The sequence below is a fragment of the Dendrobates tinctorius genome, unplaced genomic scaffold (assembly GCF_039654945.1).
Source record: "Dendrobates tinctorius isolate UK_male_01 unplaced genomic scaffold, ASM3965494v1 ptg000128l, whole genome shotgun sequence".
NCBI lineage: Eukaryota > Metazoa > Chordata > Amphibia > Anura > Dendrobatidae > Dendrobates > Dendrobates tinctorius.
This window is the reverse complement of record NW_027361796.1, coordinates 11,237,783-11,252,781: the sequence shown is the minus strand read 5'-3', so window position 1 is coordinate 11,252,781 and position 14,999 is coordinate 11,237,783. Positions and strand designations below refer to the sequence as shown.

The 14,999-nt window shown below is 37.4% G+C and overlaps 1 protein-coding gene across 2 annotated transcripts in view; it reads left to right on the top strand.

Annotated features, from left to right (window-relative positions):
- Window positions 1-14,999, top strand: part of ZNF462 (zinc finger protein 462) — a 134,237-nt gene that overhangs the window by 52,517 nt on the left and 66,721 nt on the right. For both annotated transcript variants that reach the window (XM_073542657.1, XM_073542658.1), the window contains exons 2-3: window positions 2,463-2,706; window positions 5,759-11,097. In XM_073542657.1, coding sequence (XP_073398758.1) covers window positions 2,487-2,706; window positions 5,759-11,097 — 5,559 coding nt within the window. In that variant the 5' untranslated portion in view covers window positions 2,463-2,486. The remainder of the gene's footprint in view (window positions 1-2,462; window positions 2,707-5,758; window positions 11,098-14,999) is intronic.

The window sequence follows — 14,999 nt, the reverse complement described above, 5'->3', positions numbered from 1 at the left end:
CCATTATTATGGATTTGAAAAGGACAACATGGTGTTCCAGTAGGACAACGACCCTAAGCATATGTCAAGATTGGTGAAGAAATGATTCAATGACAATAAAGTAGATGTGCTGGATAGGCCCTTACAGTCTCCAGACCTCAACCCAATCGAACACTTGTGGGTAGATTTGAAGAAAAAGCTGTACACGTACCCAAGTGAGTCAACCAAAGGTGGATTTACAAAATACTAACAAAACAATAAAAATAAAAAAATATATTTTTAGAAGCAAAACAGTAACAATGCAATGACATAACAAGAATCTGCATAACTATTCATTTGAAAAATAGTTGCAAGTTAAATTTATGCATGAGATATCCAAGATGATTCTGTAAAATGATGGTAGTCTCACGTTCGGAGCATGAAAGTCAAAAGTTCAAAATAGCTTTACCCTTTTGCTATTCAGTATATAAAATGCATAGCTTATTCACCATTCATATTTGGGGAACACTAGTAGCCCTACATTCCCTGAAAGAATTTTGCCTTGTAATTTATCATTATTTTATAAGATTATTTCCTGGTGTTTGTTCATGAATCATGTTGTACTGAAGCAGCTTGGTTGTTCTTTAGAGTTGTGCAATGTTTCCCAGAACCTAGTTGAGAGTGGTGTTTTGTAGGGTGTGTTTGATGTGGCAGGAACAGCAATGCAGTCAGTCTGATTATCTGAGATCATTTAGACTTTGCAATCCAGAAGGCATAGGTTCCTCTGCTGAAAGAAGGCAACTGCCATGTGAGCACAAGGGTATGAACCTGGAAAGTTATGTACGATAGTTGGCTTTGCACATTCTATTTCTTCCTTTGGTTACACTGTAAAATACTTCCTTGTGTTCAATGGATAGATGTTCCAGCTTGGAAATGAATTTCTTTGAATTGTTACGATTTCTCATGAAATTAAACACTGGCTGTTTCTGGTTGCCTGATTGTTCAAGGCAACATTATGCTGAAGCTTCTCTTTGTGATTGCATTTGCAGAGTTAAAATGGCTGCTTCTAAAGCTCTGAGGACTTAACTGCAGAGCGAGGCTTACAGCTTCTATGAAGCAATGTCTCCTGTCTCTGGAACATGTGCCAGAAATATTCAGCAGAGCTCTTCCTCCTTTAGCAGAAAGGTCTCACTTTGGGGGATGGGAAAGGAGAAGAAAACTGGATGATCTGCTTCTGTGAAGTGCTTAAAGTGTAGGACTCGTATGCACCATGGAGAAATGTTTTGAGATGTAATGGATTGTGTTGAAGAAACTTGGGGTGGGGTAGAATTTGCTGCTGTAATTTGACAACAGTAGATAACCATAATCCAAGCTTATGAGCTGAAATAAGAGCTAGATTCCCTCTTGTTTTTAAAACCATCCAGCACAAAGGCTTTTATTGATGACAGAACACAGACTGCATTTTAGATAGTACATTCAGTGTGTCTAACCAGAAGCTTCTTACACAAGGTGGGATTTTTTTTTTCAATCTCAGTATCTTTTTCTTCTTTCTCTTTGATTTATGACTGTTAAGTCATATTATTTACCAGTACTTTATTATTTTTCTTGTCCTATTTAGTTGATTAGAAATGCTATTTTTAATTTATGCTTGTGATTTACTTTACTTGCTGTAGATTTAAATACTGCTGCGTACTTGACATTATTGTTTGTTGCATTCTTTTTTTGCCTATTTTATTCTGGGCTGTACATTATTTTAAACTGCATAAATTGCATTTTATTGTCTTTGACTTACCGTAATTTTAAAAATGTTTGTGTAGGTTTATTGTGTACATACCATAATTTGTTTGGGCATATCATATTATTTTGTATGGTCTTGAAATTACCATTTCTTTAAGTTTCCAATATGACACCTAATAGTTTTTGAATGTCCATGTGGCATTACAATCAAGATAAAAATATGAAAATAAATATATTTGTCAAAAATGTTAATTTTTTATGTGATAAAACATTTTCCAGTGATTTTGTGATAGACTTGACTTTCTCCCCTTATTTCTTAATCTATAAAACTTTATTCACACCTTCTCAAATGGCTACACTGCTTGACATCAGTGCCAAAGTGTGTACCCTGTTTGCATTGATGTCTTTATTATTGTATATAGCTTTGTCTTTCATAAACATTAACCTTAAGTACATATTGACCAAAATTCAATGGTTAAATGGGTTTATTTTCTGACTGGGGACATGAAATAAGTTTATACAGTGACCAAACTGACAAGATTTACTTTCCATATAATTGGTTTGGAATATTAAAGAAAAAAATGGTAACCTAAAGTCAGCCATTTGCTCTATCTTGAACAGGTTTCAGTGCTGGAATATATGAAAAAAAAATCTAATGTTAAAGTTTAAACTTTTTTATTTAGATAATTTAAAAAATAATTATGTACAATTTGTTATACATTTTATTCAGTCATGCAATACAACTAGATTTTCTTTCTATTTTTCAGAATTTTCTAATGTAAAAACAGACCATGGAAGTTCTTCAATGTGATGGTTGTGACTTCAGAGCCCAATCTTATGAAGAGCTAAAAACTCACATACAAGATGTTCATACTGCGTTTCTGCAGCCCACAGATGTAACAGAGGAAAGTTCTAGTCAAGCTAGAATTGTGGGTACGAATTCCACTAACCAGTCAGAAGCTGTGTTTTCTTCATTGAAAAATGAATTTGTGCCTACAGAAGAAACCCATGGTGGGTTCTTAGTATTTTCCATTGTTTCTTATAACTGCCGGTAGCTTTTCAGTTAGATATACTAAAGAGGAGTTTTCCCAACATTTTTTTGTTATTTTAAGCTGTATTAATCATTAAAAAGGAGCTATTTAAAACTTTTTTTTTATAATTTCCTCTACTCCTTTACTGAGTTATGAGCTTTGAAGTAAAGGGCACCCAATATGCAAATTTCTCCTTCAGCCAAATGGATGTTAACAGTGATCTTTCTCTAGGAGATGTTTACCCCTCTATGATGCAGCTCAATCACAAGAAAGCATCTTAGCGCCCTGGAAGAAGCTTACAGAGAATGTAAAATAGACCGTTTCCACATGATTTGGTTAGATTTGATGTGTCTCACTTAAACTTGCTGAGAACTCTTCACTTCTATCGCCTACTGTCATTATAGCATTGGGAGAGGAGGAGAGCATCAGCGTGGGAGTGCCAAACAATTGCGGGAGCAGCATTTGTCACAAAGCTTTGGACCTACCACAGGTATCAGAGAACAAGGAAATTAACAGTCTGCTCCAATACCTGTAGTGGGTTCAGAGTGCTGTATGTGACCAACGCTGCTCCCGTAATAATCTTTACTGCACAGGTACTCCCACTCAGAAAATCTCCTCCTCTCTTAGCACTGTAATGACGGGAAGCGATGTGAGTGAGGAGTTTTCAACTTGATCAAGTGAGACATGTCAAGTCTCACCAGATGATGCTAAAAGTGTCTGTTTTGACATTTTCTGTGGACTTTTGCTTTTTTTTCCTCCATGACATGGCCTTCTTATGATTGGGCATCGTAATAGAGGGAAAAAAAAGTAAACATTCCCAGAGAAGAATCTCTGTTAACATCTACTTTGTTGAAATTTTATATTTGCACCTCCAAAACTTCAAAAGTGGAGTGGAGAAAACAAAATGTTAGGAACCCTAAACTTCAAATGTCCATATTTTAGCAGCACAGTGAAGATAACCAAGCAAAATGTCCATTTTCCAATTAGAAGTTCATTATTAGAACATACATCGATGAGCAAAAATGTTACAATATTTTCAACTTTTGATTTTCAGGCTCCATATCTCACCATCCACTACAAATGTGAGATTATCATCATTTTACAGACAATCATCTTGGCTACATCATACACAAATTTGACTTTCAACTACTTAGCATATGATTAATTATACATATTCTTGTCATGTTAGTTCATTGTCATGGTTTTTGCTCCTGGTGGTGGAAAATCTTTTTCTTCCTGTATACTAAAAATTACAATCTGTTCTCACATTCCGTATTAGCTGAGTGTTTTATTACGTTGACTTCCGAGCGAAAGGTCATTGGTTTGAATTGAGAAGAAGCCATGAAGAAGATATTGCCAAGTAAAAGCATCATCCAGCTCATCGATAGCAGTTTCTCAGCCAAGAAAATTGACGAACTGTATGATGTTAGTGCTATGACAGTTGTAAGAATATGATCTGAAGTCTGTCCATCCATCCATTCAAAATCCAACAGGTGGACGTCCAGGCAAAATATCAGTCAACAAGTCATCTCAGTCATATCAGTTCTGGTGCAACAAACATGGCAGTGGAGGTGGCTTGTATGCTTCGTAATAATGAGATCACAGACATTCATGCAAGCACAATGTGATGTATGTTACAGAATTCTGGAATGATGGATAAAAAAAGGTGAAGAAGCCTCAATTTCAATATCGTCATAAGAAGTGTTGGCTCAAGTTTGCAAAAAAGTATGAAAAGTGAACAGTAAAAGATTGGAAGCGAGTAATTTGGAGCGGTGAGATGAAAATCAATAGACTAGGTTCTGATTGGTGCAAATGGGTCTGGAAGAAACAAAGGAAAAATGGGCCAAGAATTTGAAGTAACTGTCAAGTTAAGTGGAGGAAGCCTGATGATATGGGGTTGTTTCATTGCCAAAGGCTTTGAATACTTGACTAAAGGCCCTTTTACATTTAGCGATGCACCAGCGATCCGACCAGCGATCCGACCCGGTCAGGATCGCTGGTGCATCGCTAAATGATCGCTAGTGAGCTTTCATACAGAAAGATCTCACAGCGATGCAGCAGCGACGCAGCGCACGATACTCACCTTTCACACACAGTGATGAAGACGTCCTCCCAACCGCCTCCACGCGTCGCTCATCGTCACAGCAGGAAGCCCAGCAGGAAGCGGCCGACGAGAAATGGAGCCGGACATTCTCGCGCGATCAGCGATGGACAGCGGGGGAGCCAGTCGTTGGTAAGTATCACACATAGCGATATCGCTAGCAATATCGCTATAACGTCACAAAACCAGTGACGTTTTAGCGATATTGCTAGCGATATCGCTTAGTGTAAAACCCCCTTTAGATTGATGGTGGTCTCAGTGATGAGCTTATATGTGAGTATTATACAAAGCAAGCTATTTCGTACACTCGAGTACTATGGGTTTGAAAAGGACGACATGGTGTTCCAGCAGAGCAACAACCCACAGCATATGTCAAGATTGACTAAGAAGTGGTTCAGTGCCAATAAAGTAGAGGTACTGGATTGGCCCCCACAGTCTCAGACCTCTTCCCAATTGAACACTTGTGGGTAGAATTGAAGAAAAAGCTGTATACACACCCAAGTGAGTCGACGAGTATGCACCAACTGTGGGATCATGTAGAAGAGATCTGGCATCAGATTTTGGTCGAGACATGCGTAAATCTGATAGAGAGCATGCCCAGAAGGATTCAGGCAGTGTTGAAAGCTACAGGTGGATTTACAAAATAATAAAAATAAAATATAGATTTTTATGAGCAAAACAGTAGCAATGTAGTGATATAACAATAATCTACATAACTAATAATATGCAAAATAGTTGCAAGTCAAATTTATGTATGAGATAGCCAAGATGATTGTCTATAAAATGATGGTAGTCTCATGTTCGAAGAAGTAGTGGATGGTGAGATATGGAGCCTGAAAGACAAAAGTTCAAAATATTATTACCCTTTTGCTCGTCCGTGTATCTTGACTTATTTGAAAGCATTTAATTGAAATATTTTATTTATTTTCAGGCCAGAATACTCCTCAGGCGCCTACCGGATCATATTACAGTCCCACGTCTAGTTTTTATGACATGTCATCTGCTGCCAGTTCCAAACCAACCAATAAGTTTTTCCAATGCAAATTTTGTGTTCGCTATTTTCGATCTAGATATCTTCTGGTGGAACATACCAAGAAAGTTCATGGACATGCTAGTGGAAATACCGGAGCATCTGGAAATTATAATATTATGCTGCATGATGGGTTTGGAAAAGTTTTCTCATGCCAGTTTTGCACTTATAAGTCACCTAGAAGAGCAAGAATAATCAAGCATCAAAAAATGTACCATAAGAATAGCCTGAAAGAAAGTTTATCATCTTCAGTGTCTCAGAGTACTCCTACTTCCATGTCAATTCAGGAAACATGTAAGGAATTGCCTGCTGAAGTAGTAGAGCGGAGTATACTTGAATCCATGGTGAAACCTCTGACAAAGTCAAGAGGAAACTTTTGCTGTGAATGGTGTAGCTACCAAACACCACGAAGGGAGCGCTGGTGTGACCATATGATGAAAAAACATCGTGGGATGGTCAAGATATTGTCGAGTTTACGACAAGATGGACTAAACATGTCAGATTTGCATAGTAAAGGTTCACAAATGTCTAGTCCTGGAACCAGCTACATGCCACTAAACATGACAACCCCAGACTTATCTAGTGCAAATATTTCTGGTTACAGGAGCCCTGTAAGTAATCTTCCAGGAGGCAATACTACCAAGTATCAGTCAATGTCATATGTTCCAGTGAAACCTAAATTTCCTTCAAATACTGGTATTTTAAATCTATCAGAAAGATCCCCTTATATAATGTCAGAAAAGTCCAATTCTATGGTTGATATGGATGACAATAGCTTATTAAATGATTCGAGTTCTGATGAAGACTATATAGAAATAGATGGGGAAAATGGTTTCAACCTAATGGACCATCATGATATGTCTGGGGAGCCATTGTTGGGATCTGAAAACAACAAATTGCTGGAGACAAAGGGAATTCCTTTTAGAAGATTTATGAACAGATTTCAGTGCCCTTTTTGCCCATTTCTTACCATGCATCGAAGGAGTATCTCTCGTCATATTGAAAATATTCACTTATCTGGAAAGACTGCAGTTTACAAATGTGATGAATGTCCTTTCTCATGCAAAAGCCCTTTAAAGCTTGGGGCACATAAGCAGTGTCACAGTGGTGCATCTCCTGACTGGGATCCTATAAGTGCGCTGACTGAAAGTATATCTTCACAATTAAATGAAGTGTATGACACTAGTAATATAAATGGCAGAAAATCTGGAAACATACCAGAATCTTCTCCGCAGAACCCATATAAATGTACAATGTGCAATTACTCCACAACAACCTTAAAAGGTCTGCGTGTTCACCAGCAGCATAAGCATTCATTCTGTGACAATATGCCAAACAATAGTAACGTGGTACAGCAAATACAAGAGAACGAACAAGATTCTAATAATTCTGGTACTGTGCGAAAGAGTCAGACTTCTATTTTGGGACTATCTTCAAAAAATAATTTTGTTGCAAAGACGTCTCGGAAAATCTCAAATGATTTTCCACTGGATTTGTCACCTGTAAAGAAAAGAACAAGAATTGATGAAATTGCAAGCAATCTACAGAGCAAAATTAGCCAAACTAAACAACAAGAAGATACAGTCATTAATGTGGAGGATGACGAAGATGAGGAGGAAAATGAAGTAGAAATAGAGGTAGAACTGGACAAGGAGGAAGATACAACTGAACAATTGGAGACTGCTGATCAGTATGCTATCCAACAAATATGGAATCGGGATATCGGTTTAGCACAAAAAAGCATGAGTTTTAGAAACATCCAGCATAGTTACTCAGCAGCCAACGGTGCCGAAATTGAATTAACACTGTCAGATGACGATGAAGAATACTACTTCCAGTCCATTGGCTTTAAAGACCAAGATCAAAATTCATCTCTTGGTTGTAACCTGTCTAATCAGTTTAGTGAAAGTGAACAGAATATTGAAAATGCAGACTACAGTGATGAGTCTGGAAGACTGTACTATTGCAAACACTGTGACTTTAGCAATAAGTCAGCACGTAGTGTTAGCACACATTATCAGCGCATGCATCCCTATATTAAATTCAGCTTTAGGTACATCCTGGATCCCAATGACCATAGTGCAGTATACCGCTGTCTTGAATGCTACATAGACTATAATAATTTTGAGGATTTGCAACAACATTATGGAGAGCATCATCCAGAAGCAATGAATGTTCTTAACTTTGACCAGTCAGATCTTATTTATAGATGTCGTTTTTGCTCTTACACAAGTCCTAATGTCCGAAGCTTAATGCCTCACTACCAAAGAATGCACCCTACAGTTAAAATCAATAACGCAATGATATTTTCAAGTTATGTTGTTGAACGACAAGAAGAGCTTAATGCTGAATCGCAAACATTAAGAGAAATTTTGAATTCTGCCCCTAAAAACATGGTGACCTCTACGCCTTCAGGGCATGGAATTAGCAGCTCTACAACCTTTAATAAACCTACACCTCAAGCAAGTAACACAAAGCCATTTTCTACAGAGAATGAAACAACTCAAAAGAATACTGCTGTTAATAATGTTGTGGTTTACGATTGTGATGTGTGCGGATTTGCTAGTCCAAACATGCATTCTGTTTTGGTTCATTATCAAAAAAAGCATCCTGAAGAAAAGGCTTCGTACTTCAGGATTCAAAAAACAATGCGCATTGTCACTGTTGATAGCGGAACAGCTATTTCTCAGCTAGCTTTTGATGGAGGATCTTCTGTAACTCCAAATACTACCAATGTAGCTGCTTTACCAGAAGAAAATATTGAGCTATACTACTGCAAGCACTGTTCATACAGTAATCGTTCAGTTGTTGGTGTATTGGTGCATTATCAGAAAAGGCATCCTGAAATTAAGGTCACTGCAAAGTACATTAGACAGGCACCTCCAAATTCTGAGACCATGAGAAATGTAGATCCTCAACAATACATACCTGCTAAGCAAACTACAACTATGTTCAGCACCAAAAAAGGTAGTGTTAAACCAAAAGAAAATGAAATGTTTTTTTGCCAACACTGTGACTATGGTAATCAAACTGTCAAAGGAGTTCTTATTCATTATCAGAAGAAACACAGAGATTATAAAGTAAATGCTGATGTTATTAGGCAACACACGGCTGCAATAAGGAGTCTGTGTGAGCCAGGCCAAAAGAAATCCAGCACAAACATCCAAGCCTCTCCTCCAAATAACGAGCCTGAGAAGACAAAGCTTCGAACTCTAAAATGTAGACAGTGTTCGTTTTCAACCCCTTATGTCTATGCTCTAAGAAAGCACATGAAGAAAGACCATCCTAGTTTAAAAGCTACAGTGACTTTAATTTTAAAATGGGCTTTTTTAGATGGCTTAATTGAAGCTGGCTATCACTGTGAATGGTGTATTTATTCGCATCCAGAGCCCAATGGTCTTCTTGAACATTATCAAAGAAGACATCCAGAGCACTATGTAGATTATACCTATATGGCAACAAAACTATGTGCTGGCCCAGATCCCGTTCCTGTGCAGTCAACTCCTGAATTAAAATCTTATAGGTGTCGAGATTGTACATTTGAAGCCAGTTCTATTTGGGATATCACTAACCACTATCAAGCTGTACATCCTTGGGTTCTGAAAGGGGATGAATCTGTTCTGCTTGACATTATTAAGGAGAAGGATGCTGCACAAAGTGTAAATTGTGAAGAAGCAACATCTCCTGAAACTCATGTTACTCATAAAACCTCCATACATGTTGAAACTCACATGGAGTATTTAGAGGATACTAGTGTGTTAGAGGAGAAGCCAACACAATTGTCCTCTGCTCTTGCTTCATCACCTTATCAATGCACTGTGTGTTTATCTGAGTACAACAATTTACATGGCCTGTTAACTCATTATGGAAAAAAGCATCCAGGCATGAAAGTCAAAGCTGCAGACTTTGCCCAGGATGTTGACATTAATCCTGGAGCAGTTTATAAATGTAGACATTGTCCATATATCAACACTCGTATTCATGGTGTTCTTACTCACTACCAAAAACGTCACCCATTAATAAAGGTAACTGCTGAAGATTTTGCGCACGATGTGGAACCCCCCAATGAATCTGTTCAAAATGACAATGAAGAAAATAATCGAATTTTTAAACAAGGATATGGTGCCTACAGATGTAAAATATGCCCTTATACCCATGGCACTTTAGAAAAATTAAAGATTCACTATGAAAAATACCATAATCAGCCAGAACCAGACATGATTTCACAAACATCTCCAAATGAAATTTCCAGCACTGAACCGGACATTTCAGCTGATGATCAGCCACATGAAACTGTTGTAACTCTAGAACCAGGTGAAGTCACTGAAATTCTAGATTTCAGGCCACGTAAAAATATGGCATCACACACAGTGTTTAAATGTCAATTATGCAAGTATTTTTGCTCAACAAGAAAAGGGATAGCTAGGCACTACCGTATCAAACATAATAATGTTCGAGCACAGCCAGAGGGTAAAAACAATTTGTTTACGTGCGCCCTCTGTTCCTATACTAATCCAATTCGCAAGGGTCTAGCAGCCCACTATCAGAAGCGGCATGACATAGATGCATACTATACTCACTGCCTAGCAGCATCTAGAACAGTAAATGATAAACCAAGCAAGATGGTTCTTCCTTTACCACAGAAAGAAAGCTCAACTGAGCTGAATGATGACCTGAAGAAGGCAATTGAAAGGAAAATGTGTTCTCTCTGTTCATTTCAGTCTTATAGTAAGAAAGGAATCGTGTCACATTACGTAAAAAGACACCCTGGAGTCTTCCCTAAAAAGACACATGGTGGTAAGCTTGATCATTTTTTTACACCTGTGTACTCAGAGAATCATAGAGACCAAAGTGCACCTGATGATAGGTCTGAAACCGAAGCTCCTTTTGATGATTCAGAAAGTAATGAAACTGAGCTACTTCCATATAGATGTATTAAATGTTTTAAGCTGTCATTCAGCACAGCCGACCTCCTGTGCATGCACTACACAGATCATCATAGCAAAGACGTAAAGAGAGATTTTTCAATATTGGGCACAACTGGCACCCGTTCCTATACCACCACATATCAATGCAAGCATTGTAACAGCAAATTGAACAGTATTGGTGAACTGACGAGCCATTTGACATCTCACATTGAAGAGTTCCAAAAGCGTGCAAAACGTCAGGAAAGACGGAAGCAACTTTTAAGCAAGCAAAAAATTTGTGACATTGGTACTGCAGATGGCAAACAAGAAAAGGTCAGATATATACAATTTAATATCGGTTTCATTCTTATTAGAGTGAAGCGTATCTTTCAGACGATTAGAGTCATGGTGGTTACTTTAATTTAATTTTTAGAGTCATGGTGGTTACTTTAATTTCATTTTTCTGCAGACGTGATTTAGAAAAGTGGCATAGAAAGCACCAGGTAGCCAAAATGTGTTCATGACATATTTTTCTGTGTCTTCTGTTAGAGGGCCATAATATTTTCTAGTGGCAAAAATCAGAGGAAATGAGGATCAGGGATTATTGTTTAGGTAGCAAAGTTGCTATCAGTTAATAGGTTGTCTTTTTATTGAACTAACGCTCACCTGATTGTGCATGTTCATAGAAAGGTTTAACAACTTCTGGCCATGCGAGTGTTCACTCAACTGCTAATTTATGGCCAGCTTAAGAAGTAGAAGGCACAGCAGTGCAGATGATAACAAGAGTCCATAATGGTTGCAACATTTGGTAAACAGGAGAAATAAATATGGCTATATGCACACTGAGTTTTTCAAAGAGATTTTGAGCAGAAACTGAGCGAAAACTCTCCAAATCCTCCACTAAATCTCCAGACTCAACAACGATGAGTTTTTGCTAAGTTTTTGTTCCAAAACCTTAGCAAAAATATTTATTGTGCAAATAACCTAAAGTGTCTTCACTGGCGTCTTTTCAGCCATTTTTGTGGTGGCTCCACCACTGGTGTCTTTCTTTAATAATGCAAACTATAACTGGCATGTAGGAAGCTGCCTGAAGAATGGTTAGGCCACTTCTTTTATGTGCTTAACGGTTTTTGAAACTTATAGCGGTTAAATGAAGCTCCGAAGGACGGAACATGTGCACAGCAAGTTGTTTTGACATTACTGTGCATTATGTTTGTAGTCTTCTTTACTTATTTTTCAGGCAGGTTTAACTTTTTTGAAATACTTTTTCACTTTTTAAGCCTGAAACAGTTTAAAGATCCTAACAAAGACTGAACGTGTGTACAGCAAGTCATCTTGAGATTCCTGTGCATATGTTCATTATTTTTAGCATATTTTCAGCATTTTTTAAAGGCTTGTTTTGGGAGTGCACCCACATGAAAAATATGTCATGTGCATATACCTTTTTGTTATTGTTGACACTGAGTTTTTTGGGGAGTTTATCGAGCAGAAACTGAAAACTCCTCTAATCCTCCTAAAAAAACCCTCAAAATTCCTCAAAAACTTGAAGTTTCCGCTCAGTGGCTATGGACACATAGTTTTTTTTTAGCGAAAACAGAGGAGTAATGTCAAGTTTTTGATGATTATTTTATTTTTGAGATAGATTTGGAGAGTTTACTTTCAGTTTCTGCTTAGTTTCTGCTCCAAACGTATCGAAAAACTATGTGTGCACACAACCAGTTTCCGTTTCCAAAACGTAGTAAAATTACTCAAATAACCTAGGTGTATGTGCACATGGCATTTTTTTTATGGCAAACTCCACCTGGAACCATCTGAAAAAGTGCTCAATAAATGTTAAAATAATAAACATATGGACAGCAATGTCAAAATAACTTGCTGTGTAGGCGCGTCATCGTTTTTAACTTCTTTTAATGACTTCAGGCTTGGAAAGCCACGAAGCAGCTAATAGAGTGAACTGACCATTCTTCAGGTGGCTTCCGCTTGGAAACTGCCACTATTTTACAAATATATATATTTTTAACCCCTTTACTCCCAAGGGTGGTTTGCACGTTAATTCCCGGGCCAATTTTTACAATTCTGACCACTGTCCCTTTATGAGGTAATAACTCTGGAACGCTTCCATGGATCCCGGTGATTCTGACATTGTTTTCTCGTGGCATATTGTACTTCATGTTATTTCATTCCTATAACTTGCGTTTATTTGTGAAAAAACGGAAATTTGGCGAAAATTTTGAAAATTTCGCAATTTTCCAAATTTGAATTTTTATGCTCTTAAATCACAGAGATATGGCACTCAAAAAACTTAATAAATAACATTTCCCACATGTTTACTTTACATCAGCACAATTTGGGAACCAACATTTTTTTTTGTTCTGAAGTTAAAAGTTAAAAGGGTTAAAAGTTGTCCATTGATTTCTCATTTTTACAACACCATTTTATTTTTAGGACCACATCACATTTGAAGTCACTTTGAGGGGTCTATATGATAGAAAATACCCAAAAGTAACACCATTCTAAAAACTGCACCCCTCAAGGTGCTCAAAACCACATTCAAGAAGTTTGTTAACCCTTTAGGTGCTTCACAGAAATTTTTTGAATGTTTAAAAAAAATGACATTTAACTTTTTTTCACAAAAAAATTACTTCAGGTTCAATTTTTTTATTTTACCAAGGGTAACAGGAGAAATTGGACTGCAAAATGTATTGAGCAATTTGTCCTGAGTACGCCGATACCTGATATGTGGGGGGGAACCACTGTTTGGGCACATGGCAGAGCTCGGAAGGGAAGGAGCGCCGTTTGACTTTTTCACTGCAAAATTGGCTGGAATTCAGATCGGATGCCATGTCACGTATGGAGAGCTCCTGATGTGCCTAAACAGTGGAAACCCCCAACAAGTAACCCCATTTTGGAAACTAGACCCCCCAAGGAACTTATTTTGATATGTGGTGAGCACTTTGAAACCCCAAGGGCTTCACAGAAGTTTATAACGTACAGCCGTACAATTAAAAAAAAATCATTTTTTCCACAAAAATGATCTTTTCACCCCCAATTTTTATTTTCCCAAGAGTAACAGGACCCCAAAAATTATTATGCAATTTGTCCTGAGTATGCTGATACCCCATATATGGGGTAAACCACTATTTGGGCACATGACAGAGCTCAGAAGGGAAGCAGCGCCATTTAACTTTTTTGGCTGGAATTGCGATCGGACGCCATGTCGTGTTTGGAAAGCCCCTGATGTGCCAAAATAGTGGAAACCCCCCAATTCTAACTCCAACCCTAACCCTAGCCATAATGGGAAAATGGAAATAAATACATTTTTTTTTATTTTATTATTTTTCCCTAACTAAGGGGGTGATACCGGGGGGTTTGAATTACTATTTATGGCGGTTTTTATTTTTGGCAGCTGTCATACGCTAAAAGACGCTTTTTATTGTAAAAATAGTTTATGCATCACCACATTTTGAGAGCTATAATTTTTCCATATTTTGACCCACCGAGTCATGTGCGGTCTTATTTTTTGCGGGACGAGTTGACGTTTTTATTGGTACCATTTTCGGGCACATGACATTTTTTGATAGCTTTTTATTCCGATTTTTGGGACGCAGAATGAACAAAAATCAGCGTTTCATGAATTTCTTTTGGGGGGTGCGTTTACACCATTCCGCCTGTGGTAAAATTGATAAAGCGGTTTTATTCTTCGGGTCAGTACGGTTACAGTGATACCTCATTTATGTCTTTTTATGTTTCGGCACTTTTATGCAATGAAAACAGTTTTATATAAAAAATAATTATTTTTGCATCTCTTTATTCTGCGAGCTACAACTTTTTTATTTTATCGCTGATGAAGCTGTGTGGCGGCTTGTTTTTTTGCGGGACAAGATGTCGTTTTCAGCGGTACCATGGATATTTATATGCGTTTATTTGATCGCGCGTTATTGCACTTTTTGTTTAGCGGTATGATAAATCATTATTTTTTGCTTCGTTTTTTATTTTTTAAGGGGCTAAAGGGGTTAACTAATGGCACAGTTTTTTAGGGTGGGTCATTACGGACGTGGCGATACCAAATATGTGTACTTTTATTTTTTTTTTTTTATTTTCAAAAAATGAATTTATTAGGGAATATTTTTTTTTTAATTTATTTAGCGATTTTTTTAAAATTATTTTTACACCTTTTTTTTTGTTTTACTTTATTATAATGTCCCAGGGGGGGCATCACTGTCATGTGACAGATC